Source organism: Sorex araneus, chromosome 8, assembly GCF_027595985.1.
Source record: "Sorex araneus isolate mSorAra2 chromosome 8, mSorAra2.pri, whole genome shotgun sequence".
Lineage (NCBI taxonomy): Eukaryota > Metazoa > Chordata > Mammalia > Eulipotyphla > Soricidae > Sorex > Sorex araneus.
The window spans coordinates 5533032-5558950 of record NC_073309.1 but is presented as its reverse complement, the minus strand read 5'-3'; the positions used below and the strand labels follow the sequence as shown (position 1 = coordinate 5558950).

General features: G+C 57.8%; 1 protein-coding gene across 1 annotated transcript in view; it reads left to right on the top strand.

Moving 5' to 3' along the window:
• Positions 1-24596, top strand: part of VAT1L (vesicle amine transport 1 like) — a 91733-nt gene extending 67137 nt beyond the window's left edge. Inside the window, exons 8-9 of the mRNA XM_004600511.2 lie at positions 21997-22080; positions 22390-24596. Coding sequence (XP_004600568.1) covers positions 21997-22080; positions 22390-22488 — 183 coding nt within the window. The 3' untranslated portion in view covers positions 22489-24596. The remainder of the gene's footprint in view (positions 1-21996; positions 22081-22389) is intronic.
• The last annotated feature ends 1323 nt before the right edge of the window (positions 24597-25919 follow it).

The window sequence follows — 25919 nt, the reverse complement described above, 5'->3', positions numbered from 1 at the left end:
AATATATGATGGCATCTCTATTGTGTTGAAATTTCAGAGAAAGAATGAGGATGTTGAAGCCATTTCTAGCATGTTTGTGTATGTTTGTGCTTACTGGTGATTTGGGGGCCACAGTACTTAGAAGCTATGCCCAGTGGGGGTTGAGTGACGTCAGTGCCAGGACAGACCCAAGGGTCTGCCTGCTCAGCCCTTTGAGGCATCCCCAGCTCATTGAAGGTTCTGCTTTTTTTTTAAAAAAAAAGTAAATAACACACTCGACTATCTTTAAAGGTATACTTTTTCTGGTGGGGAGCGTTGAGTGAACTACTAACCTGAACTACTCCTGGTTCTGTGCTCAAGAGTGACTCCCAGCGATGCTGGTGGGACCATACACAGTTGGGAGCTGAACCAGGGTCAGCTGCATGCAAGGCAAGCACCTTACCCATTGATCTCTCCGGCCCCTAAAGGGACTCCTCTTATGACATAGTCAATTTTGTCCTTTTTTTGGAAAGGGAGGCATCTTCAAAGCCACCTCTCATTTTCTCTCTTTGCCATCGGTACCCTGTGCCAAGAGAGTCCTCCAGTCTGTGCTGACTGCTCTCCGGGCAGATCCGCACTTTCACAGACATGACCCGGCTGGACCCAAGCTCTCCCAGACACTGCCTTGATAAAAAATCATCTCGGTGCATGGCTTGAGTGAATTCAAGTTTATTACTCACCCACACGCACTTGAAGGCTTTAGATAAGAGATATTCTTGTCTAATTTGTCTCCTTGGCCTGACAGCGCTTCTGAAATATAACCTAGATTCTCAGAATTGCCTTGAAAACCTCAGTTCATTAATTGAGGACCAATTTGGAAGGATGAATGAAAGGGGAATAAAGAGAGGGATTAGAGGAAGTCTGGGCTCATCTTGGGAGGAAGTACTGCAGCGAGGGAAGGATGGAGGAGGCCGGAGGGGAGGGGAGGGAAAGAGATGGGAAACATTGAGGGCTCAACCTCCGCATGCTGAGCTGGAGTACTGCGTGGAAATGCATCTCCGTGCTTTATAATTCCAATGATTTTACCTTTTAATAAGGCGTTTCCTTTACTCCCACCACCTTTCATATTAGATCATCAAAACCGCAAAGGGGGCTGAGGACTCGCAATGAATATAACAGATCATTCAGCACGTCAGCCAGTGTGCTCCCAAAGGCCCTGCTCAGCTGGAGATGATTGCAATTAAGAACGCACGCTGTGTGAGTGAGAGAGTGAGGAGTGAGTGAGTGTGTGTGTGTGTGTGTGTGTGTGTGTGTGTGTGTGTGTGTGTGTGTGTGTGTTGCTCAAACCCAAGAGGAAGCCTGTGCGAGATGTCTAACCCACCACTAAGCCTCACCCTGGCCAACAAAGCACTTTTGTATCCAGCTTGGTGACCAAACCACCTTTTCCTTCACGTGTCACTTTGTTTCTCGTGTCTATGAATTGATGACGTAGGCGATTGGGTAAAGACAGGAGACTTAAAAAGATTGGCTGGAGGTAGAGCAGGACTTCGGATTCTTTCTCTCTCATCACTGGCGCCTTCCATTTTCCTGCTTGGCTTTTGGGGTTCCAGTACATTTTTTTGAATCCTAGGAGAGGGTTCGATTCCTCCGCCCCTCTCAGAGAGCCCGGCAGGCTACTGAGAGTATCTCGCCCGCCTGGCAGAGCCTGGCAAGCTACCTGCGGCGTATTCAATATGCCAAAAACAGTAACAACAAGTCTCAAAAAAAAAAAATGGAGACATTACTGGTACCCGCTCGAGCAAGTCGATGAGCAATGGGATGACAGTGACAGTGACAGGGGAGGCTTCTACCAAAGTGTCCTACGTGGTGATGGTAAGGATGCCTGATTCGCTCGGCCTCTGAGAACACGGGAAGGAGCCTTCATTCATAGACGTGCCCATCTTCACGCTTGAGGGGACCCCAGAAATGGAAATCTCCTGGAGCCGAAGTTGATAGGTAAGAACTTCCAGCCCAAGGCGCTCCTTTGTCTTTTGTTCAGAAGCAAATCACTTGCCACCCAACCAGGCAAGAAAGTCGGGAAATCAAGATCGGAGACATCGGCCTAAATCTGTTGTATCAGATCTCTTTGAGGAATGGCGGTGTGTGGATTGGGACACTCTGGGACAGGCAAAGGCATTCAGGAGTTTGCTGCTTCACTCAAGTAGCTTAAAGGTACTGTCAGCATTCCTGGTGGGACAGCAGGCGGGGCACGTGCCCCCACCCCAGAAAACCATACAGAGGGCTGGAGCGACAGCACAGCAGGGAGGGTGTTTGTCTTGCACGAGGCTGACCCAGGTCCGATTCCCAGCATCCCATATGGTCCCCCGAGCACTGCCAGGGGTGATTCCTGAGTGCAGAGCCAGGAGTAGCCCCTGTGCATTGCTGGGTGTGACCCAAAAAGCAACAACAATGACAACAAAAGGAAGCCACATTGTGTAAGGGTTAAGGCACTTGCCTTCTCTCTGTCCACCCCGGCTCATCTCCTGCGCCCAGCAGTGCTCCGCTGAGTCCTGCCAGGAGTGATCCCTGCACGCAGAGCTGGGAGTAAGCCCTGAGCATCACCAGGAGTGGCCCAAATCTCCATCCTTCAACCTTCCTACAAGAAAACCCAAATCTTCAGAAACGAAAAGGTTATTTTCCTGAGCCCACGCCGGCTGGCCCAGCAAGATATTGATTCCGGTGTTGCCTCGGAGGCCGAGCGTGTGCCCAGGAAGCCAGTTATTGACTCAGACATCAGGAAGTGTTTTTCTCATTATCTCCCCATCAGCCGCGCCGCCACCACACGGGCGGCCATCTCGGAAATCTCTCCTCAGGCACACACCGGGCCAGCTGTGTCCGCTGCTTCAGTAGCCCGGCGGTGGAAGAAGGAAAAGCGGGCGGGCGCCTCAGATCAGTCCCAAGGGGTCAGCAAGATGCAGGTGCCACTGAGAGGAGGAGGCGGAGACCCCTTTAAGGGCCTTGGGAGGTCCCACAGAGTGTCTAACAGGATAGCGCCCACCGGCGGCACATTGGCACTGGTGATCAAACATGCGGCTCCGCCCAGGCCTGGGGTGAGAGGCCCCGTGTCTGCAGCCAGGCTGCTGGGAGGTGCAGAACCACAGCCATTGCCAGGGGCAGCTGGTGGGGCCAGGAGTGTCTCAGTGGAATGGAGGGTGCCAGGCACAGCTTACTAACGGCCCCCAGAGGCATTCTCTCCCGACTCTGGCCCCGCGATGAAGGGAGGGTGAGTCCGCCTGACGACAAGCTTGGGGGATGGGCTGAAGAGATAGTACAGTGGGTAAGACCCTGACCTTACATCCAGTAGATCTGGGTTCGATCCCTGGCGCCCCAGTTGGCCTCCTGAGCACAGAGCCATGAGTAAGCCCTGAAACAAAAGAAGAAACACTATCCCTTGAACACGATCTCTGTCTCTTTCTTCGCTTGTTCTTCCGAGCCCCTGTTCTCTCTGGAGCATGGCTGTCTTTCCCTCCCCCACCCCCACGTTCTTTCTAAGGCGGTTTCGAGCTATCAAAGCTATCTTTTTTTTTTTTTTTTTTGCTTTTTGGGTCATACCCAGCGATGCTCAGGGGTTACTCCTGGCTTTGCACTCAAGAATTACTCCTGGCAGTGCTTGGGGGACCATATGGGATGCCGGGGATCGAACCCGGGTCAGCCGCGTGCAAGGCAAACGCCCTCCCCGCTTTGCTATCGCTCCGGCCCCTATCAAAGCTATCTTGCTGCAAAGAAACTCCTTCCCCACAGAGCCCTCGCCACCTGGCGTGGGGAGCAGGCGGCTTGGGAGGGATTCAGCGTCCCTCGGGGCCTGTGACCCTCCCACAGAGCTCTGGGTGCAGCGTCCCCGGTCCTCGAGGTCCCTTGAGGTGCGTGTCATGTGTCCCCAGCCGGTGCTGCTGGCCAGGTGCTCTGCTTCAGCACAGGGGGCCCAGGGGGCCAGATCTAAGGAGGTGAGCCCTCTCGGGCCCCTAGAGAGCCTGGAGGAGGAAATGGGGGGTGTCCCGAGTCCCTGCCTTTCCCTGGCCCTGGTTACGGCCCGTCTGCCTCTTGTGCTGATTTACGCATGACAGCTGTGGACTTGGTCTCAGAATGACCACACGGTCACTAGTTTGAACCGGACAGAGCTACCTCCGCCCCCTGTTTGTGGACCTGGGCTTGTAGTTCTTTTTTTTTTTTTTTTTGGCTTTTTGGGTCACACCTGGCGATGCACAGGGGTTACTCCTGGCTCTGCACTCAGGAAATTACCCCTGGCAGTGCTCAGGGGACCATATGGGATGCTGGAATTTGAACCCGGGTCGGCCGCGTGCAAGGCAAACGCCCTACCCGCTGTGCTATCTCTCCAGCCCACTGGGCTTGTAGTTCTAAATGGAAAGGGTCCTGGCAGGGATTAAGCATCTATGTGTACACTTGATTCGCAAAAACGCTGCTTTTTTTTTTCCTGCCCAGAGCCACTTTTTTTTTTTTTAAATGGACCGTGTCGGCCTCCCAGGTACCGGTGTATTTCCTGCCTCGCGCAAGCCAATGAGCTCGGCAGGGGATGAAACTAAACCCAGAACCATTTCTTGCTAAAATCAATTTCGCCTCTCCCCAGCGCTGTGAGTGATGTCGAGTCTGGGGGGCCACCGGAGAGAGCGAAATGGACTGTGAGCTCGGGCAGCCGCGGCTGGCGCTGCCGGGACAGGAGCCTCTTCCCTCGTGACTCCTCCCGATCCTGGCTCTGAAAGTCCTGGATCACGAAATTGACTCGAGACTTTATTTGGTCCTTTGATGATCAACCGTTACACATTCATTTCCTGCCAGTGACTCATCATTAAAAAAAAGAGGTTGGCTCGGGGGAGGTGGGGGCTGCAGGGTGGCTGGGCGAGGGGGGGGGATAGATCTCTCAAAGGCGTGGCTGCTGGTTACGTACGTGGAAACATGGGTTTTATTTGGAATCAGAAGAATATCGGCTTCAGCGAGCTCCACGGCGGGTCTAGCGACCTTCCTGCTTCTGACTCTGGTCCTCCGTCTGACGCTGAGCGCCGGCTAAGCCTTTGCCTTCCTCCCAGAGCGACGGCCCTGTCTCCTGCCACACGCGGGGGCCCTTCCGGGGCAGACCTTTATCTCCATGTGTGAGCAGGAGAAGGACACAGGCCTCCCAGGTCATCCGTTGGGACTGCGCCTGCACTGGCCGTCCAGGGCCGGCCGCACCTGTGCAGAGTCCCCCTGTCTGCTTACGGGCAGCCGGCACTCTCTGGCCGTCACTGGCACTCAAGGGGGGGCCCTGGATGCGCCCCACCTCCGGGAGTGCCTGGCCCCCCGGGGAGTGCTGTGACTCCCTGTACCACAGACAGAGAAGCCAGGCTGGGCCCAGTGGTACGAGCTGACGGAGGCCACAGAGCCAGGAGGGGCTTGTGTTGGGGCGTGGGGCAGGACTGACTACATCAGGGGCCCCCAGAGCACACTCACCACTGTCCGTGTCCACTGTCCCCGCCATGTGGCCCTCAGTTCACAGTTTAGAAAGTGGAAACTCCTCTGAATCCTCTTTGAAATTCCAACTCCTGAGGGCCCAAGAGCAAACACAGCCAACTCAGGGTCAGCTCCATACATCCCTTAGGGTACCCTACCCCCCCCAGCCCGGGCACCACCAGGAGTGACCCCTGAGCACAGAGCCGGGAGTGACCCCTGAGCATTGACAGGTGTGACAAAAGTAAAACAAACCCAAATAGCACTCAGAAAAGTTCACGACTTTTTCACTCAGATGATGAAGATTTGAGTCTCTTTGTGTGTTTGGGTTTTTTTTTCCTTTGGGGGGGGTTATTTTGTCGGCTTGTTTGGGGCCTCGCCTGGCAGTGCTCAGGGCTTACTCCTGGCTCTGTGCTCAGAGATTACAGTTTCTGGCAGGACTCGGGGGACTGGCTGTGGTGCTGGGGACTGCACTGCAAGGCCAGCGTCCTCCCCCTGTGCTGTCTCTCTGGGACCCCTTTGGTGTCCTCTTAGCCCAACGGGACCTCTTCGCTGCAGCCCCCAGCCAGAGGTGGGTGTGTCCGCTCAGACTGACACCCAGGACAGGGACACCTGTGGCCCCGGGGAAGCCGCGCCAGGCTTCTCTCTGACACGAGTGTGGGATGAGCAAACAGCACAGGCGCCCAGGCCCACACTCCTTACCCCGACTCCACGCCCCTCGCCACATCCCTCTCTCGTACTGTTTATCCATCCAGACGGCGGGAGAACCCAGGGCCACGGGCGGGTGTCTCTCAGTTTTAAAATTTCAAGCATGGAGGCATTATTAGGTTTGAGGCAAAAGTCATAGGTGGTCCCAAGGCTCCATGATTGACAGCTCACAATCCTCCCTCTGGGGGCTCCAGCCCTCACCTTCCCCTTCATGCCTCTGTACCACCCGCTCCCCACGTTTAAAAAATGTTATGATTGAGGCCCATTAATAGTACAGTGGGGAAGGCGTTTGCCTGCACGCAGCCCACCTGATTTCAGTCCCCCGCATCCCGTATGGTTCTCCTGAGCACCACCAGGAGTAATTTCTGAGTGCAGAGGCAGGAATGAGCCCTGAGCATCGCCGGGTGTGAGCCAAAAACAAACAAACATGTTGTGATCAGCATCCGTTACAAGGTCCTTCTTCAATGCCTTGTTTCCTGTGGCCAAAATCAGTCCTAAAAGCATTTTTGCAAAATGTCTTAAGTTGATGGAGGAGTTGGAAAAGGTGTGTGTGTGTGTGTGTATTTAACTGTTCCAGCTTGCTGCTACACCAGGATGCTGTTAGTTTTTGTCTTTTGTTTTGCTTTTTGGTTCACACCCGGTGATGCACAGGAGTTTCTCCTGGCTCTGCTCTCAGGAATTACCCCTGGCAGTGCTCAGGGGACCATATGGGATGCTGGGATTTGAACCCGGGTCGGCCGCATGCAAGGCAAACGCCCTACCGACTGTGCTATCGCTCCAGTCCCCGAAGCTGTTACTTCTATGCTGCCTGATTCTGATGGTTCTGAATGGCTTTGCATGGTCTTTCTGTGGGTCCTGAATTCTCGGGCTGGGTGGAGGGAGGTGTTCTTCCTTGTCCCCCCCCTCCACTTCCCTTCCCTGATCGGTCGCTGGCATTGTGCCCCCTGAGGAAGGGGGTGCTCTCTTCCAGGGAGGGAGGCCGTGGCGGAGAGAGCAGCCACACAAGAGTTATGCCCGCCCTGGGAACATGCATTTTTAAGAACATGTATTTGTATTATTCCCTACAGCATTTCTAGACATGCTGAATTTCTTGCCATGTTTAATGCCTCATAAATAAAACTGGAAGAGCAATTCTCAGCTCCAGCAAATCAAGGATATGTTCCAGAAAACATTTAAAATATAAAAAGGCATTTCAAAGGGAAGAAAATTGCCCCATTCTCCGAGCGGCCGACCTAGCAAATCACCGACGTTTTCAGAATGGAGACGGAGGCAAGGAGGGGGTCCCAGGGTCAGTGGGTCCTGGAAGGAGAGGGGGGCACCCACACCCTTCCCAAGGACCCCCAGACCACAGAGGGGGGCTCTGTGCTCATCCCCATTTTATTACACTGGAGGAAACACTTTGGGATGAAGCACACCTCTGTCCTCAGAGACCACGCTGGGCGTCCTTTTCTGGAAAGCTCTGGCAAGGCACAAAGTCCCAAGTGTCGCTGTGTTTCGTGCCCCTCAACCCGATGGAAGGGATCAGCCACTCACACCCACACAGCCAGACTGGCACGAGTGGCCTGCACGCCCCCCCCACCCACCCCCACCCCGCCCAGGCCGGATTCCTCCAGGCTCCTCGGAATGAGCCCCGCACGCCCACCGGAGCCCACATTCCTCACCAGCCTCGGGCTCCCTGACCCCCACCCCAGCCTACAAAGGGCCCCTGGGACACGGGGGCGGCTCTCCTCAGACCCCACCCCAGACACCAGTGGCAGCTTCATCTGCAGAGTGCCCAAGACGTGCTGAGGCTCCACTGAGGCTCTTAAAACAATCCCAGAAGCCCAGCCCCTGCGAGCTCCGTGCTAGCGCCACCCTCGTCTCACAGGAGTAGCCGGGGAAAAGCACAGAGTCCAGCAGGCGAGAAGCGGACATTCCGACCAGGGCCCCGTGCCCCCGGCAGGCCTAATCCTCCCGCTGGGAATTATCCCCTCCCGAGAACATTCCTCCCGAGGGGCCTCGAGAGGGCTGCAAAGCGGCTTAACTTCGGCCAAATGAGCGGGCCAGAGAGGGACGGTCCCGGCTTTAGCTGTCAGGAGGCCCCCGTGTGACCCGGGGGGGCAGCTGGGGCTCTCCCCGCTTGCACGCGCCGGAGAAAGGCTGTAGGTCCCCCACACGGGTCCTGTGGGGTGGGAAGACCCTCGGGCTGTGGCAGGGTCGACGGGGGAAGAAGCGGGAGGGGTCCCCGGGACAAATCTTGCATATTTGCTGCTTTGCAGAACTCCCCATTGTCACGAGACATTCCCCACTGCGGCGTAATGAACTTTTATACAAAACCGCTTCCCGGGCTGTTTTTTCCAGAAAACACTTTGGTAGAAGGAAATGCCCCCGTGGGACTGTGCTGATGTGTGCTGGGCGCTGAGGGGATCAGTGCGGCTGGACAGGCAGCAGTGAACCCTCCCAGCCCCCAGGAGAGAGAGCACAGCAGCCGGACACAGGTCGGCCTGGGGAACACCAGTGGCCGAGTAGAGGGGACAGGAGGGGGGCGTTGCAGGGACAGAAACATTCAGAATATCAAGGCAACCCAGACGATGCAGCTAAGCAGAGATGTGACACTTCTGTGTGGTTTTTGTTTTATTTTTTCGGCGGGGGGGGGCGCACCTCCCTTTGCTTAGGGGTCACTCCTGGCTGTTCCGGATCATCCTGCTGGAGCTTGCCTTGCAGGACCCTGTTTGTAGCAGGGCTGACTGATGCCAGCACCTTCACCCCGGGAGTGGGTTGCCAGTCCGGGTGTCACTGTGCCCAGCCCTGCCCTGAGTCCACCTCCATTCTCCGCTGCTGGGCACTGGGTCATTTTTCAGGTGCCGGCCTGAGCGTTGGGTGACGGAGAGGGACTGGAGGAGGAGGGTTGTGTCTAGGCTTGCGATCCCGGGAAGCCTAAGAAAGACGTGACGAAAGCCTGGCCAGCAGGCCTCTCTCTGCTGACTGCACCGCCCTGTCCCCCCTCGAGGCCCCGTGAGGAATGTAAAAATGTTTGTCGCTGGAGCTAAGGTGACCCCAGGCACCGGTGTCCCATGGAACACGGTTTGGGAAGCCAATATCTGGGCTGAGGAGTGGGGGGCGGGGAAGGGGTCCCCCAAACTGGCTCAGGAGGCCCGGGACCCCCTCCCCTGATTCTCAGCCAGCCCGGCCTGCAGTTTAGTGCAGTCTTGAGGACGTGGTGCTGTTCGTGCCCACCTGGGCATTTGTTGGGCATTTCCCGGGCTACACCCAGACGTGCTCTGAGGCCTGCACCCAGGGACGCTCGGGGACCAAGCAGTGCGGAGGATGGGGCTCAGGTCAGCCGCATGGAAGGCCCGTGCCCCCACCCTTCCCCGTGTCCCCGCTGGGGGCCGGCGTCTTCACAGACATGGTGCTGTGTGTCTGTCCCGGGCGGCCGTGGGAGGGGAGCAGCAGCCGCCTGACTACTCTGAACCCACAGAAAGGGCAGAGCGTCTAGGAGCGAGCCCGAGTGTCCCGCTCCCTCCCGACGCCCCGCGGGACTCCTCTCTCCCTGCTCTGCCCACAAACCCACATTCCTGTTGGCCGCCCTGAATTCACAGACGTCCGAGGAAAACAAAGGACAACAATCCTTCTTTACCAAGGGCCCGGGGCAGTGCCTGGAAAACCGACCTTAGCCCTGACCATGCTGGAACGGGACAAAGATCCACGCCGGCCCGGGAGACTCCCGCCCAAATCCCTCTGGGGGCGTGGGCCACTCGCCCCGCCCACCCGCAAGGGAGGCTGGGAAATGTAGTTTCTCTAAAAGTCTGGGCGTTGGGAGGGAACCAGAGGTGGCCACTACAGAAGACGCAAACGTCAGGCTTGAGTTCTTGGCTCTTTGTCGGGCCAGGGCTGAAAAAGGGACCTAATGGGATAGCAGCCGCTAGGCATCACGGTTTGGTCTCCTTCACCTACCTGTCCTTGCAATAAACCTTCGCTCCTGTTTTCCATGCCGGGGACTGAGGTCAAAATCGTCGGGTCACTTGCTAGTACCTTCAGCTAATCCATGATCGAACCGGGACCAAGCCGGTACCCGTCTGACTCGGGTAGCTGAGCTGCCCTGTCGGGCTCTGGTGAGGCCTGATGGAATTAGAAATCCATCCATCCGTCCAGCCATCCTTGCCCGTCATCAAACACTACAGATACCGTCCACCCTCCATGACGTGGAGTGTTCCCCAGGCTCCGCCTTCACAGAACTTGTTTGTCTCGGGACATAATAACAAATTAACCAAGGAGGAAAATTCTAGGAAGAAAAGATGAGCAGATTAAAGTAAAGGATGAGGAGGGCCATCAAGGGAAGGCTTCGGGAGTGATGTGTCGGCAGAAACCGGCAAGAGGGGAGCACAGTGTTAAAGAGTCCAGAGCAGGTGCAAAGGCCCTGAGGTGGGAGTGAGCTGGGCAGACCAGAAAATCCAACACCTCCGGGTCAGTATGGCTGGAGAAGGGGATGCTGTGATCTTCGTGTTTGCATCCCTCCACCCGTCCCCACTACTAGATTTCGGTGTTGCAGTCTAGCTCCTGATGAATTCCTGCCCCCACCACCACCCGAGATTCTGGGAGCTTGATGGCAAGTGTGTATGAACCAGAAGACACGTTCTCACCCCACCCCCGCCTCCCGGCACTGGGACCTTGAACACTGGGTCTCCAGGACCAAGAGGAAGAGAGCTCTGTGGTGTCGAAGCCGCCCAGTCTGAGGTGTTTCTGTGGTGGTGACCACAGGGCTAAGGCGGGAGGGCCAGAGTCGAGGCCAGAGGCGGCAGTGGACAGTGGGCGGGGCACTGTGGAAGGCTGGAGGCGCCCGGGGTGTCCCAGCTCAGTGTTGGGGGAGCTGGGACAGGCAGAGCTGCCATTCTCGGTTCCAGAGGTTCCCGGCTCCTTCCCGGCTCCTTGGCCGCTGCGGAAAGGACGCCTGGAGGAGAAGCCGGAGAGGGAGGAGGAAACTGGCGATATTCGGGCCCAGGACGCACGGCCTGGGTCACGGTTGGCGCAGGATGTAGCAGGCGCAGGGGATGAGCCAGACTCGGGGAATCCAGAGACACGGCCTCAAGTTTTAACCTGGAAGGCGAAGTGAATGGTGGCAAAGAGAAGGCGAGGAACTCTCCGGACTTTCCCGGTCTCAGTCCTGACACCTACGGACATTGTTTTACGTGACAAAAGGGGCTGGTCAGCTGGGGATTTCTGTAAAGATCTGCAGAGGGCACCTGCAGTGGCGGGGGGGGGGGGTAGGGGGGGGACACTCAGTGGAACCATCAATGTCCCTGGCAGAGGGAGGTCAGAGGGTTGGAGTGGAAGGGGAAGGGACAGAGGAAGGGGCCACAGGCACACGGGTCGGTGGCAAAGGGACAGTGTAAGTATCTGACAGCCAGACCTCTGCATGGCGGTAGGTCCTGGACCTCTGCCCTGTGTGTGTGCGTGTGTGTGTGTGTGTGTGTGTGCGCGCGCGCGTGTGTGTGTGTGTGTGGTTCCAGTAGTTCCAGTGTGTGTGTGCGTGTGTGTGTGTGTGTGTGTGTGTGGTTCCAGTGGTTCCAGTGTGTGTGTGTGTGTGTGTGTGTGGTTCCAGTGCTTCCAGTGTGTGTGTGTGTGTGTGGTTCCAGTGTGTGTGTGTGTGTGTGGTTCCAGTGCTTCCAGTGTGTGTGTGTGTGTGTGTGTGTGGTTCCAGTGGTTCCAGTGTGTGTGTGTGTGTGTGTGTGGTTCCAGTGTGTGTGTGTGGGTGGAGGGTTCCAGTGGTTCCAGTGTGTGTGTGTGTGTGTGTGTGTGTGTGGTTCCAGTGGTTCCTGTGTGTGTGTGTGTGTGTGTGGTTCCAGTGTGTGTGTGTCGGGGGGGGGGGGGATTCCAGTGGCTGGAGGAAGCCTTCGGGGCACCCTGGACGCACTGAAAACGGTCTAGCATTTGCTGATGAAGTGGTAGGAATCACAGTGGGGGCGTCCAGGGAGACCGTCTGGGCGAGCGACTCCATCCTGCAACAGAGGGGCCCCACGTGAGAGTCCAGCAGATACACCGGGAGGACGATTCTAACCAGCTAGGCCGCGGGAAGATGAGGGAAAGTCGCAGGTCCGGGAGCATCGGGCGGCCTCTCCTAGGCCTCCGCAGGGGCCTGCCCGGTGCTCTGTCCCTCGGGCCCCGCAGGAACCCCCCCGCAGCAGCCTCAGCTTCACTGCTCTCCTGCGGGAAGCAGAAGCCTGCAAACCGTCCGGGAGCAAGGACTCCAGGCCCCGTCAGAACAGGCCTTAGGAGTCGTCTCTCTGACCCGGGAGAATTCTAGAGTGCTCACCGAGCGCTTTACGGCGTGTCATTAGGCGGCGTCATTATGGCTTATTACCGATAATAACAGAAATTGGCCGCGCAGGTAGCAGGAGGAAAAGCACGCCGCGTCACGGCCTTGCGGGAAATCAGACCCAAGTGGCCTCTGGGGACTCCCAGGAAAATTGTGACTTTGCAGGGGCCGGGAGGACCCGTGTATTTTCTACACAATCATTCTCTGCTCTGGAGGAGAAGGTCCTATCCCTCCCTCAGCCCAAGGGGAACAAAAAGGCGTGGGGAGGGAGGAGGCTTGAGAGGAGGAGGTGAGAGAGAGGCGCTGGCTCTGGGGAGTGAGCGCCACCACTCAGCAGCATCAGGACTGACTTCAATAGTGAAGGTTTGAGTCGGGGGCTGGAACGATAGTACAGCGGGTAGAGCATTTGCATATGGCTGGTCCGGGTTCATCCCATATGGTCCCCCAAGCACCTCCAGGAGTAATTCCTGAGTGCAGAACCAGGAGTAACCCCTGAGCATCGCTGGGTGTGACCCAAAAGGCAAAACAAAACCAAAAAAATGTTTGAGTCAGGGGGCGGGACGGGGGGGAGAATGGGGGCTTGTGGCCGGACTGATAGTACAACAGGCAGCGCACTTGCCTTGCATATGCCCGACCCAGGTTCAATCCCCAGCACCTCATACAGTCCCCTGAGCCCTGCCAGGAGTGGTCCTTAAGCACAGAGCCAGGAATCAGCTAAGCACCCGGGGTGTAGCCCAAACACAAAGAAACCAACATTGGGGTGGGGGGAAGGTTTTATTTGGGCCACCCCGACGGTGTTCAGGGGCTACTCCTGGCTCAGTGCTCCAGACACTGGGCTGGGCTGGGAGGGGCCGGGGTTTGCCTTCGGACCAGTGACGGTGGCGTGGGGCTTCTGTGCTTCGCCAGTTCTCGGCGTCAGAGACCAGCTCCCGGGGGAAGGAAGGACGGCGTGCGGCTGTGTGGCCTGAGTCAGTCTGTGCCAACCAGGGTCCACACCCGGGGCCGAGCTCGAACCCCGGGCTCGTGCGCATCTCCCAGGAACAGACACACCCCGATGAGCGTCTCAGCCGGGGCCGGGGGCCAGGCGGGGGCAGGAACCCCCAGAGGAAGCGGCGAGCAGTTCTGGGCCCGTCGGACGGTCCCGGAGAGCCTTGGGCCCGGGTGCTGCAGACGCCCGCACCCCGGGGAGAGCGGAGGCTCGTCCAGAGGAAAGGGAAGGAGTTTTCCGCGTCTTTTTAGGCCCGGCATTTCCGTCGCATACACAGGAAGCCTGGCTTTGCCTCCTCTTGATAATTTTATTTTATTTATTTTTTTTGGGGGGGGTCACACCCAGGGATGCTCAGGGGTTACTCCTGGCTCTTCACTCAGGAATCACCCCTGGCGGTGCTCGGGGGACCATACGGGATGCTGGGAATCGAACCCAAGTCGGCCGCGTGCAAGGAAACACCCTACCTGCTGTGCTATCGCTCCAGCCCCCACTTCTTGATAAGTTTAGATATTCCAAATGGTGCAAACATTTTTGCTAGCCACTTGCGTTCCCGTCGACGTCCCCAGTGCATTCGAAGGGTCTTGACCGCGTGACTCTTGTCACCAAGTGTGTGTGTGGGGGCGCCAAGCCCCCTCGTCCCCTCGCCCTGGACCCCGAGGTGCCGTTTCCTTTCTTGTTTGCTTGCTCCGAGGCCACACCCAGCGGTGCTCAGGGTCGCTCACAGGGGTGCTGGGGGACTAGGTGGTGCCCGGGATCGTGCCCTGACCCCTGCCCGCCCCGTGCCAGGCTGGTGCTCCAGCCCGCCGTGCTCGGTCACCCCGTTATTTCATGTTGATGACTATTAGCTGCATGTTGGAGATAGAAATTTTTTAAAACATTATGGAGATGTCGGCTCATTGCCTTAGGAGATGCTCCTAAAAGTGAAGGGAATAATTTGGGGCGTTTGAAGAATTCCCCCGGCGTCTCCCGTCTGAGCTCAGCGTGACTCGGCTGTCCCTCACCAGGACACACAGATAAACACCCCCTCCCCAATTCCCACCGACGGTCTCTCCTGGGCTGCCCCGCCCGTGACCGCTTCGGCCTCCCTGTTACCCAGAAGCTGACCCTGGGGCGGGGGGGGGGGTCAGGCCATTGGGAGCAGCCTGGGAGCCCCGGGTTGAGTCAAGATGGGGGCTTCCTGGTGTTGCTTCTTCCATGGCAGAGACCGTGACCCCAACTCTGAGCGGGAGCGGGAGCTTGCCAGCAGAACCCCCCTCCCGCCCCCCCCACCCCACTTCCCGGGCTTACTTTCCCCAATATATTGCAGTCTGGTTTTTATCTCGTTGCCATGGCAACGCAACCTCAGGGCTAATAGATGTTCCTTGGTGCTTAGGGAGGGGGGTGCGGCGAATCTCCTCTGTCAGACCACCGGAAAGATTCCGGGAAGCAAAGGTTGGCCTCTTGATTCTCCTCTGTGCCTGGCAAATGGGCCACGATATTAAAAATCAGCCTTCGGACTGAGTCAGTCCTGACGTCAGCCCGTCTGCAGGGCGGGCGGGGTATTGTTCCCGACCCAGGGAAAGCAGAAGACTGTAAATCAGGCGACCTCCCTCCCCTCCTCCCCCAAAGAAGAGTGTTGCAGCCGGGTTATTGGAGAGAATGTGCCCCCTCCCCTTCCGGGAACTGTGCGCTTCCAGAAAGAGCCGGAAGAAGAGGGTCAGACCGGGCACGATGGAGGAGCCACTCGGACGGCCCATTCGGCCAGTCTCCCTGACGCCTGAGTCCCACTGCTCTCCGTCCAGCCCTCGGCCACACCTGCCATCAGCCCCAGCTCCCGGCTACCCGAGCAAAGAGCCCACCACAGAGCTCGCCCCACAGTGCTCCCCTGCTACCCAGCGCGCAGCCCCCTTCCCAACTCCCAGGTCCTGGAAGGGCCCTCTGCCCCAGGTCTCTTTCTTCATTCTTGCATTTCCTTTTCTTTTTAAAGCACTGAGATGTAGGGGGCCAAAGTGATTGTACAGTGGGTTCAAGGTGGCCAACTGGGTTCAATCCCCGTCATCCCACATGGCCCCCTGAGCAGTAATTCCTGGGTGCAGAGCCAGGAGTAAGCCCTGAGCATTACTGGGTGTGACCTAAAAAAAAAAAAAAGAGTTGAGATATCTCCTTATTTGGGTGGGGGCCACACGTGTTAGCACTAGGGGCTTATTCCTGACTCTGCACTCAGGAATCACTCCAGGTGGGCCCAGGGGACCAGACGGGGGTGCTGGTGATCAAACTTGAGCCAGGCACCTCCAAGATACACGCTGTCCTATCTCTCTGGTTCCTCTTTTGATATATCGGTTACACAGCAAGAGAAGAGGAAAACTCACCATTACCTGGCCAGGGTTGTTGAATCGATACCACCTATGATGGGTACTAACTCCCGGTTCACACAGAGGCCGCCCCACCGAGTGTACCCTGGCCCCATTTCCAGGTCTTCCTAAGAAGCAGAAGCCCGCCAGCCTTCCCCTCGACCCTGCTCTTCCCGGGGGGCATTTGCACCCTTGTTTCTGCTTGTGGATACCGACTAGGAGTTCACCGGAGGTCTGAGTTGCCAGGCTCTGTTCAGAGTCCCTAATTGTGCGTCTTTGCAAAGGCCACTGCTTGCGGGAAGCAGAGGAGAGAGCCGTTCCCCACCCCGCCTCCCCTGCACCAACTGCTCACGGCTGCTAATCAAATTGTGGACGAAGGGACATGTCTCCTTTGGAAACGCAGCTCATAAAGAAGCTTTGGGGCGAGACAGCTTTGGGGAGAGGCAGCCGCCTGGGGACCGAGTCTGTCTGACTGACACTCCCCCCGTCTTTGGAGGAAATGCAGGACGCAGGAGTCCACAGCCCAGCCCAGCTCTGAGCAAAGAATATTCCGGACATAGCCCAGAAGGAAGGAGCCTTGGCAGGCAAAGGCCGGGGCATGGCTTAGGGTCCCCATACCTGCCTGACAGATTCGCCGTTCCACGGTTTCAGCAAACAGGTCTAGGGGCAGTCAGTAGCACCTTTTATTTTAATTGTTTTTTGCCTTTTTTTTATTGAATCACCGTGAGATACTGTTATAAAGCTCTTGTGATCAGATTTCAGTTAGACAATCTTCCAAACCCATCCCTCCACCAGTGCACATTTCCTACCCGCGTATCCCCCCATATTCCTGCTGCCCCCGACTCACTCTCTACCCCTCCCTCTCCCTCTCCCTCTTCCTCTCCCTCTCCCTCCACTTCTCTCCCTCTCCCCTTTGGGGCATTATGGTTCGCAGTGCAGATACTGAGAGGCTATTACATTTGGTCCTTTACCCACTTTCAGCACACACATCTCCCATCCTGAGCAATCCCTCCCAACCATCATTGTCCAGCCTTCTCTGTCCCAACTGCCCTCTCGCCCTGGAGACTGGCTTCCAACCCTGGACCATTCATCCTGGCCTTTGTTTCTACTGTCCTTGGGTGTTGGTCTTATACTGTGTTGTTATTGTTTCTTATATTCCACAAATGAGTGCAGTCATTCTACATCTGTCCTTCTCTTTCAGACTTATTTCACTCAGCATGCTACACTCCATGTCCATTCATTTATAAGTGAGTTTCATGACTTTATTTCTGTACATCAGGAAGAACTGACACTCCTAAATATATCTGCACCTAATTAGGGACCAGCAAAATACTTAAAGCAACTGCTCATCGTTTCGAAGAAAGGCAGTGATAGCAACACAATAATAGTTGGGGATTTCAGCACCTTTATCACCTCTCGAGAGATCCACCAGACTTTATCTGAGGGAAGAAATGGAAGACAGGGGGTTCGTAGATATATATATGTAGGACATTTCATTGCCTTTTGCTTCCTGTGGCTTGTTGGGGGTTTCAGATCGTGCTTGGTGGTGCTCAGGGCCTACTCCCAGCTCTGGACTCAGAGGTCCCTCCCCAGGAGTGCTCAGGTGACCATGCAGTGTTGGGGAGCGGACTCTGGCCTCCCGTGTACATAGCCCTTTGAGCTCTCTCCAGCAACCCTCCCCTCTCCCCCAGGATGGACACTGCTGGGGCATCTCCCGCAGACAACACTGGTCACATACTCTTCATCACCCTGTCACTCCTCCTTCCCTTCTCGGAGCTCCTGGGCTCCGTGTCCCCGTGATGGGACATGCTGCCTCCCCACCCCCCCTTAGCCAGCTCCGTTAGCTGCTAGTCAGCGCTCAGCCCAGCTGCTCTGGTCATTACGTGGTGTCACGCGTGTGCCGTCAAGATGACCCGCCTGGACTCGGATAAATGACTCAGTAATCGAGACGCCCGCCCCCGACCCCAAAGAAAGACCGAGCGTCACTGGTCCTTCTCTGATGACGGCAGAGGATCCATCCTCGTGCTTTGAAGGCGATGGGAAGTGGGGGGGCCACTTATGGCCTGGGAAGCAGCACCCCAGGAGGGTCGACAGGTGCCTCCGACGATTCCGCCCAGCCCTCCAGCCCCCTGTCCCTCATTCTTGTTCATTCCTCGTCTTCCTGTCCCATGGGACTCCGGCCCTGCGTCACTCCCTGCTGCCCGAGCAGGAAGACCCCTCCACCCTCGCATCCTGGCTGCCTCCTCCCCACCTGCCGAGTCCCGGCCATCACGCCTTCCAAAAAACCTCTTCTCGAGCTTTCTACAGAGGTCGGATCATGACCTTTCAGTGGCCAGACTGAGTCAGTTCCAGAACTGGGGAGCAGGAGGGGTGGCGGGGGCTGGGGCAGGTCGGGACATGACCAGGTGGTCTCGGATGCCCGGGAACTCAGGGGCCAGTTATGAGGACAGGAGTGGGGGTGCAGAGCAGCTTCTGGGGGAGCTCACACCTGAGTCAGCAGCACAGGACAGGACCAGAAGGGGCCCGGGGCCCAAGCTCGGCCTCCAGAGCGGACGTGGAGGTGCGCCCGGGCAAGGGCAGAGGCGCCAGGCCCCCAGCCGTGCCCAGAAGCCTCAGGCTCTCTGTGATGTGACCCAGAGGTCAAGCGGGATGTGTGGTCGCCACCAGAGACGCCCAGGAGAGTCTTCCTTCCTTCCTGCCGCCTCCAGGGGGCCGGGCGCCCACCCCGCCTCGGGGGGTCTGGGAGCTGGGGAGCGTTATCCCTGTGTGCAGGCTTCCCTGCGGGGGTCTCGGTGGGCCGGCTGGGGCGCGCAACACAGCCCCCTGCCCTGGGTGTGTGCCGAGTCCTGCCGAGAGGCCGCTGCCCTCTCAGGCCCCTTCCCGAGGGGCCCGGCGCTGCCCAGAGAGCACCCGGGTTTCAGGCTCTCACGTGAGACCCTCAGGCATCCGCGCTCCCCTCAGAGGTCTGACCCGTGCAAACCAGGCGGCCCCGGGGCCCAGAGGCCTCGCTCTGCACCGGACGAAGCATCCTCAGCAAAGGGCAGTTTCTTGCCGTCTAAATTATACCCCAGAGGCTTGTCACAGTTCAAGCGTAGCTGAAAGGGCCGAGAGTCCCACAGAGAGACGGAGGATCAGAGCCCCCCGGGGTGGTCTCCCCGCACCCCCAGCCAAAGAGCCGAAAAGGAGTCAGCTCATTTCAGAAATAAACATTTCAAAATACGCAGATGCAGCCCGCTCGGCAGGCGACCTTCCCCTTCCCCGGCTCCACAATGTGCTTTAGCGGGAAGGAAAACAGCCAGTCTGTCCCCCCGGGCTCCGCCGCGGTGTTGGAGAACCCGCTCACAAACGGTTTCCAGTCTCCAAGGAGTTTTCCAGGTGCGCCATGCCTCGCCGGGGTAATAAACGGCGGGATTCTGGGAGGCGCGGCTGGAGCTGTTCCTTCCCACTCCCCTGCCTCTGGGAGTCGGACCGCAGGGCCTGCACCGAGTCAGCCTGAGACACAAAAGCTTCTGTCTCTGCACACGCAGCTTCTTCTCTGGGGACTGCGAGCCGTCCCTCGGAAGGAAGAACTGTGTCCGGGAAGGGTCTTAGATCTCTGTGGCTGTGCACGCTTTCTCCCACTCTCACTGGCTTCGGTCTACATTCATGACTGTCCAGTCTTGATGGGTGAGGAATGTGCTCTGACCTCAGCCAGGTTGGAGGGTTCAGGATTTTTTTTTTTTTTTGGCCACACCTGGCGATGCTCAGGGGTTACTCCTCGCAGTGACCAGGAGACTCTCTGGGGTGCCGGGGATCAAACCTGGGTCAGCCTCGTGCAAAGCAAATGCCCATCCCAGTGTACTCTGGCTCCAGCCCCAGGATTATTTAAGAAATTATTGTTTTGTTTTGGGGGGTCACACCCAGCAGTGCTCAGGACTGACGCCCAGCTCTGTGCTCAGGAGTCACTTCCGGTGGGGCTTGGGGGGCCATATGGGATGCTGGGGACTGACCTCAGGGCAGGTTCCCTGCTGCTGTCTGTGTCTCTGGCCCCAGGCCCTTCAAGGGTCCCCTGAGGGAGGGCTGTGCTCACGAATCAAAGCTCTTCCAGGAAGGATTTGCTTCCAAATGGTCGTTGGTTATTAGCAGGACCCAGTTGTTTTCTTACTTCTTCACAGAGCGGGTGAGGGGTCAGCTTCGCATTGGTCAGTTCTTGACCGGCCAGCTCCTGAGTTGTCAGTTCCCTGTCCTAGCGGACTTTTCCACTGGGCAGTGACACGTGGCCGCTTGTTCCTTCAGCACAAAAGGCTCAAAGAGTCAGAGAAAGAAAGAAGACGGGGAGCACAATCGCCCTGATCAGGACAGTGTCAGCCCCTCACGGGGGCTGGATCTGTGGCTCAGAAGGAAGCCACAGGTCCAGTTCACTGCATTGCGGGGAGAGGTTTTGTCCTGGGTTCGAGGCGCTGCCCCCTTCAGAGGCTGAGTTTCATGTGGTACTGCATTACATCCCATGCGCAAACACTTGCAAAGCGATCTGTGTGGGCCACGGGGCAGAGCGGTCTTCCTGGGCCAGCGCCGGGAAACCCAGCTCTAACTCCGCCTCGAGAGCAGAAACCGGTTCAACCCACATGGCCGGCCTGGGTTCAGTCCCCAACAAGGGGGACTCGGGGGTCAGCTTCTGACTGGCCGGTTCTTGGCCGTGCAGCTCGTGAGCCCGAGGAGAGACACGGAGATGCGCATCCCAATGTTCATGATGCTGACTTAGTAAGATGTCCCCTGCAGAAGGTGTGGACACGCGTGCTGAGAGACATGCTGAGCTGTCGATCGAACATGCCTTTCCCATGACTTCAGGGGCGCTGTTCTGTGGGGGTCGGCACCCAAACCCAGGGCTCGCTTTCTCCTTGGTCTCGCCCGCATTCTTTCCGGCCTGCGTTATCCTCCACTGGCATTTCCATTCTGCGGTGTGAGAGCCGTGGTTTACTCAGCAGCCCCTTATCTGTGGCGTGAAGGTGGCCCCACTGTTGGGTGTCACCGGGCACAATGCTGGGATGGCCGGTCCTGTGACCCCAGTTCCCCGCCCACCTCTGTTATCTTGGGGATGGGATGCCGCCCGGGAAGGCACCGGAATGCTGACCTTTCACGGGCTCTGCCGTCTTCCTCCGGGCCAGGAGCCGAGCTTTCCCGTAAGCACGCAGCTCCAAGAGCCCTTCACTGGCTCTCGGCTTCTTTTTCATATCCATTTAATATCTTAACAAAATAAGCGTTAATAATATTTATGTTAATTATTAGCATTAATAATATTTAATCTTCTATTTAATATCTTATTTTTAATATCTTGAGGGCCAGAGCCACAGTACAGGGGCAGGACACTCGCTTCGCACGCAGCTGACATGGGTTCCACCCCAGCACCCCACTTGGTCCCCCGCGCCCCGCCCGGAGGGATTCCTGAGGGCAGAGCCAGGTGTAAGCCCCGAGCCTCGCCCCCCCCAAACCCAAACCAGACCAAATTCTAGCCTTGAAATCGGCATTTGGTGCGTCCTTGTGGACTGGTGGGGTACACAGCTTGAAAGCCCCGATGTCAGTGGTAACTAGCTCTGTGGTAACTCTGTGAATGCCTCCACGTCGATTCATTTCACCCAGGTGAGGCCCTCCGCCTCAGCCCTCTCCCCTGAGGCACCCCTGACTGCACCCCTCGGGCTTCCTCAGAGGGTCCTGGCACCATCTCTGGTCTCATGAGCCCCCCTCATTCAACTGTTTAGACCCCCCTTTTGGTTGGGCTATGGGCCATTTCATCAGAATCATGAGTCCGCATTATGAAACACTTAAGCAAGATACGAGACTCCCCCCAAAGTGCTCTCTACTCTGGCCGGCCGGTGTGCGTATCACCGCAGTACCCCCAGATACTCTCCTCGACCGGGCTTTCATTTTATAAAAGAAACCGTAGAGCCCTTATTTCCGAGATTACCTCCCTCGATAGTTTAGGACCTGGAGAAGGAGTGGCTCAAACTCTGTGTGTGTGTGTGTGTGTGTGTGTGTGTGTGTGTGTGTGTGTGTGTGTGTGTGTGTGTGTGTGTGTGTGTGTGTGTGTGTGTGTACAAGAGATTTAATTTATTTGGTTTCAGGTACTCTGGCGCAGAAAACTTGAGCCACAGCGCCCCCTGGTGGGAGAGTGGTGAACTGTTTCTAGAACCCCTCCCCCCCCCACCACCTCCTGCCCACACCCTCCCCCCAACAGGCGTCTCTGCTTCCCTCCTGTCTCCCAGGTGAAGGAGGCCATGCAGCGGATCCACGACCGAGGAAACATCGGAAAGCTAATTCTGGACGTGGAGAAAACCCCAACACCCCTGGTGAGTCGAAGGGCAAAGGAATCCGTCCCCTGAGACCCCAGAGGAGGGGGCAGAGGCCTGCGGCTCCGTCTCCCAGGGGGCCCCCCAGCTGGACCCCCAGGGCCCCTCTCGGGAGCCTGCTGTCCTGGGCTCCCTCCTCATCCCAAGGCCAGATGCTTCTGTCCACTCGGGACAGGGGGGGCGGCCAGCACCACGCTGCGTTCCCGGGAGCTCCTGTTGCCCGAGCCGGTGCCCCTCGGGGCGGGGGTGGCGTGGGGGCCTTTCCCTGAGCCCCCGGGCCCCACCGCCCCCCTCTGTTGCCCCCCACAGATGGCCAACGACAGCACCGAGACCAGCGAGGCTGGGGAGGAGGAGGAGGACCACGAGGGCGACGGCGAGAACAAGGAGCGGATCCCCTTCATCCAGTGAGGCCCCCGGGACGAGAGGAGGGGCCGGCTGGCGCCCCTCGGGCCCTCGAGCAAACGCCGTAGCCAGTGTGTGTCGTGTTCGTCTGCCGTCGGCTGAGCTTAACACAGGCGCTGTTGATCATTGTTGTGTTTTGAAATTAAGTGCCAACCCCATCCCATGCAGTATTAGGGTCCCTCCCCCGCCGGGCACCCCCGCCCCTTCCTCCAGACCCTCTCTGGGGTCCCTCGCGACAGGTCCGAACAATCCGGCAAACCCGTGCGCCCATTCACCGCTGCCCAGGGTCTGCGAGACCAGGCAGAGGCGAGGCAGGGCGGGGGGACAGGTCACCAGGGCCACCCCAGGCGAAGATTCTTCAGGCCAAATGACATTTCTCCGCTGCCAGCCACCCACACTTGAGACGAGAATACCCGCCAGATGGGGCAGGTCAGAGGGGTGATCTCCTGAGCCAACGGCCCAGTCTTGGGGTACACCTGCCTCTCCCCCACCCCCGCCCCCGGGAGGGCCAGGGAGCTGGCCAGGCCCACCCGCAGTGGCCTGGGCTGGGTCTGACAGACGCAGGGAAACACGTGCAGGTCCTTGAGGGCTGAAGGCGGCCCTGCCCGGGAAGGTCCCTCCTCCCAGGCCCCGGCTCCAGAGCTCACCCTCCCCGGGGGGGTCGCGTCTATTTCCACTTCATTTTTCAGACACAAGCACCGTGTGATTTCGGAAGCCGTGACTCAGGCATGCCCACATTTGCCCACGTGCCAGTGGCATGACCAAGCCTGCTCTTCTTAGTCCCCGTTTGACCGGGAGACCTCCCCGAGCACCCACGTGGGGGAGAAACAACCCACTTGTATCTTTTTTTTAACTGTCGTTTTTGCCAAAGCCCGCTCCCACCTAGAGGCCATCTGATACCAAATGAACAGAAAATTATGGTGCAGACTCTTGGCCAGACCCTGCCCTTGGGAGCTGGGGGCCTCCCCCTCGCCTGCTACTGGTCCCCTAGAAACTGCCTCCCCCCCCCCTTGGCCAGGGGGGCACAGCCACCCACCGGAAGAGGAGTCACAGGATTTCCACGGGCCGGTTCCTCTTTCCCGCCTCCCCAGCCCCCTTGGCACCAAGAATCGACTCCAGCCCCCAAACTCAAAGAAGCCGCAACACCAGCACCAGCACCCAGCTCACTTCCTGTCCCTCGAGGCCTGGGGCGTGGGGAGGGGGAGGGGGTCCCCCACGGCATGACCAGGCATGTGATGGCCAGCTCTGTCAACCGTGAGCCGCTGGGCAGACAGGAATGGGCGTGTCTTGGCCACCCCCACCCCCAGCTGCCCCCCCGGAAAGAAGCCCCTTTGTCCATGGGGTCCTCAAGGTCTCTTCCTGCCCTACTCTGGGGGCGATGACGTTCTTCTTCCCCACAGTGGGAGCTTGTGTCAAACGGGGGGCGGGGGAGGAGACGGATGTTGCCCACTGCTGACCCCAGGCTGGATGAGAGAACCCCTCCCCCCACCTCTCCCTTTCCTCCCCGAAAACCCACGTCCAGTTCTGGCCTTTCTGATCACCCATCACTGCCCTCCCAGGCCCCCTTGTGGAGAGCTGTGTGGGTCGGTCACGGCCCACCCACCCCCCAGAACCGTGCGACAATGGGGTCTTGCAGAGAACCACGTGCCAAGCGACATTCCCGGGGAAGGGGCTGGACACAGGGGCTCCTAGGGCCCGCGAGCAGGGGGGCATCTCCAGGCTCGGAATCCCGAGGGGAGCTGGCTGCACCAGGCATGCCCACCCACCCCCCCCCAAAAAAAAAGGTGGTGTTGTTTTCAGTGACTCATCGTGCCGGGCAGTTGGGGAACGTCCTTCCACCTGCCGAGAACCTGGGAGAGGGGTGAGGGCGGGGGTTCGCCTCCAAGTGTGGCGCAGAGCGCAGTGTCCGCCTGCCCGTCTCCTGGTGCTGGACACGGCAGCCGCGTGTGGTCACCTTGACAGGACCTGCCAGGGCGTCTCTGTGACCTGAGCCGGGGGAGTGACCCGAGACATTGTCCAATGTATTTGTGGCTTTAGAGCTTTTGTTATATTGTGCCTACAAAGCAAATTATGTTTACAGACGAAATATAAATAAAAAAGTATTCAGCATAGCACGACCTCTCCTGCCTCCGTGGGTCTGCGTGACCGGTGGTTGGGAAGTGGCCCAACTTCTTGAAAGGGCCGGGGTGGGGTGGGGGCGGGGCTTGGGGCATCCTAAAAAGGAAATAAAGGAGAGACATGGGAGAGAAGTTTCTGGATGAGGAAGGAAGGGAAAATGGAATGAGGCTTTCTGGTTTTTTTTTTTGGGGTGGGAGGTGCGGGAGGGGAGGTGGTCATACGGGGATGCTTGGGGGCTGCCGTATCAGGCTCAGGCCCAAGCAGTGTCCAGCCCTTGGTGCCACCTCAAGGCCCCAGACAAATCTGTAGAAAGACACTGAGGTCCCCTCAAGCCAGAAAGCCAAACCCAGGGGCCACAGAGCGAGGCGAGCCGGGCCAGTCTTTGGCAGCATCTGGGAGTCCGCCCTCGGACAGAGGGGGCCTCCTGCTGCTTCCTGACTCTCCAGAATTCCAGCAGGATTCCAGGAAGGTCGGCAAGGGAGGGTCGTGCAACCCTGAGGACAGGAGGAACTGTGAGCTGTGAGCTGAGCAGCCCCAGAGACCCAGTGACACTGCATTTGAGCTCATCCTCCTTTGCAAAGGATTTCAGTGCCTACCTGTGGACCCCGAGCTAATACTCCGGTGGATTGTGGGATTCTGACTTGGGGACGAGGAATCCAAGCGCCCTGGGGTGGAATTAGCCAGCAGGAAGTCAGAGCACACGAAATGGACATGCACCGACATTGTCTGGTTTTGCTTCATTTTGTTCCCTTGGCTTTGGGCCACACCGGGCGGTGCTGGTGGGCCGGGGTGGGGGATGGGGTGCTCCCCCTGGACCTGGGCCCAGGGATCACTCCTGGCGGTGCTCCCAGGACCATATGCAGTGCCAGGGGTAGAACCTTGCTCCATGCAAGGCCGGCGCCTTGTCCCTGGGGCTAGCTCACCAGCGGCTGTTACCCGCATCAATTCGGAAGCTACCAAGAGTTCCCATTCTTGTTCAAGAGCACTCCATTGTTCGTCATCCATCCGTTATCTATTTCTTTCATCTATCCATTCATTGTCTTTCACCTATGATCATTGTCTCCTCACCTATCATCGAGACAAGCGCTGAGAACCGCCAAATTCAGATCAGAGGATCAGGGTGTCTGGTGCGGGTCACTGTCTCACGTCCTTGTTCTCAGGAAAAACACACGGGGCCACTTAGGTATAACGGAGAATGAAGTCTCCAAAGTTCTCTCCAACGGTTTCCCCAAGATTAGGCGGAGAGAAAAAGAGAAGGACGGGAAGCAAATGGGACAGAATGTAATTAGGAAGTGAATCTAATTAGGAGGGTAAGGGAA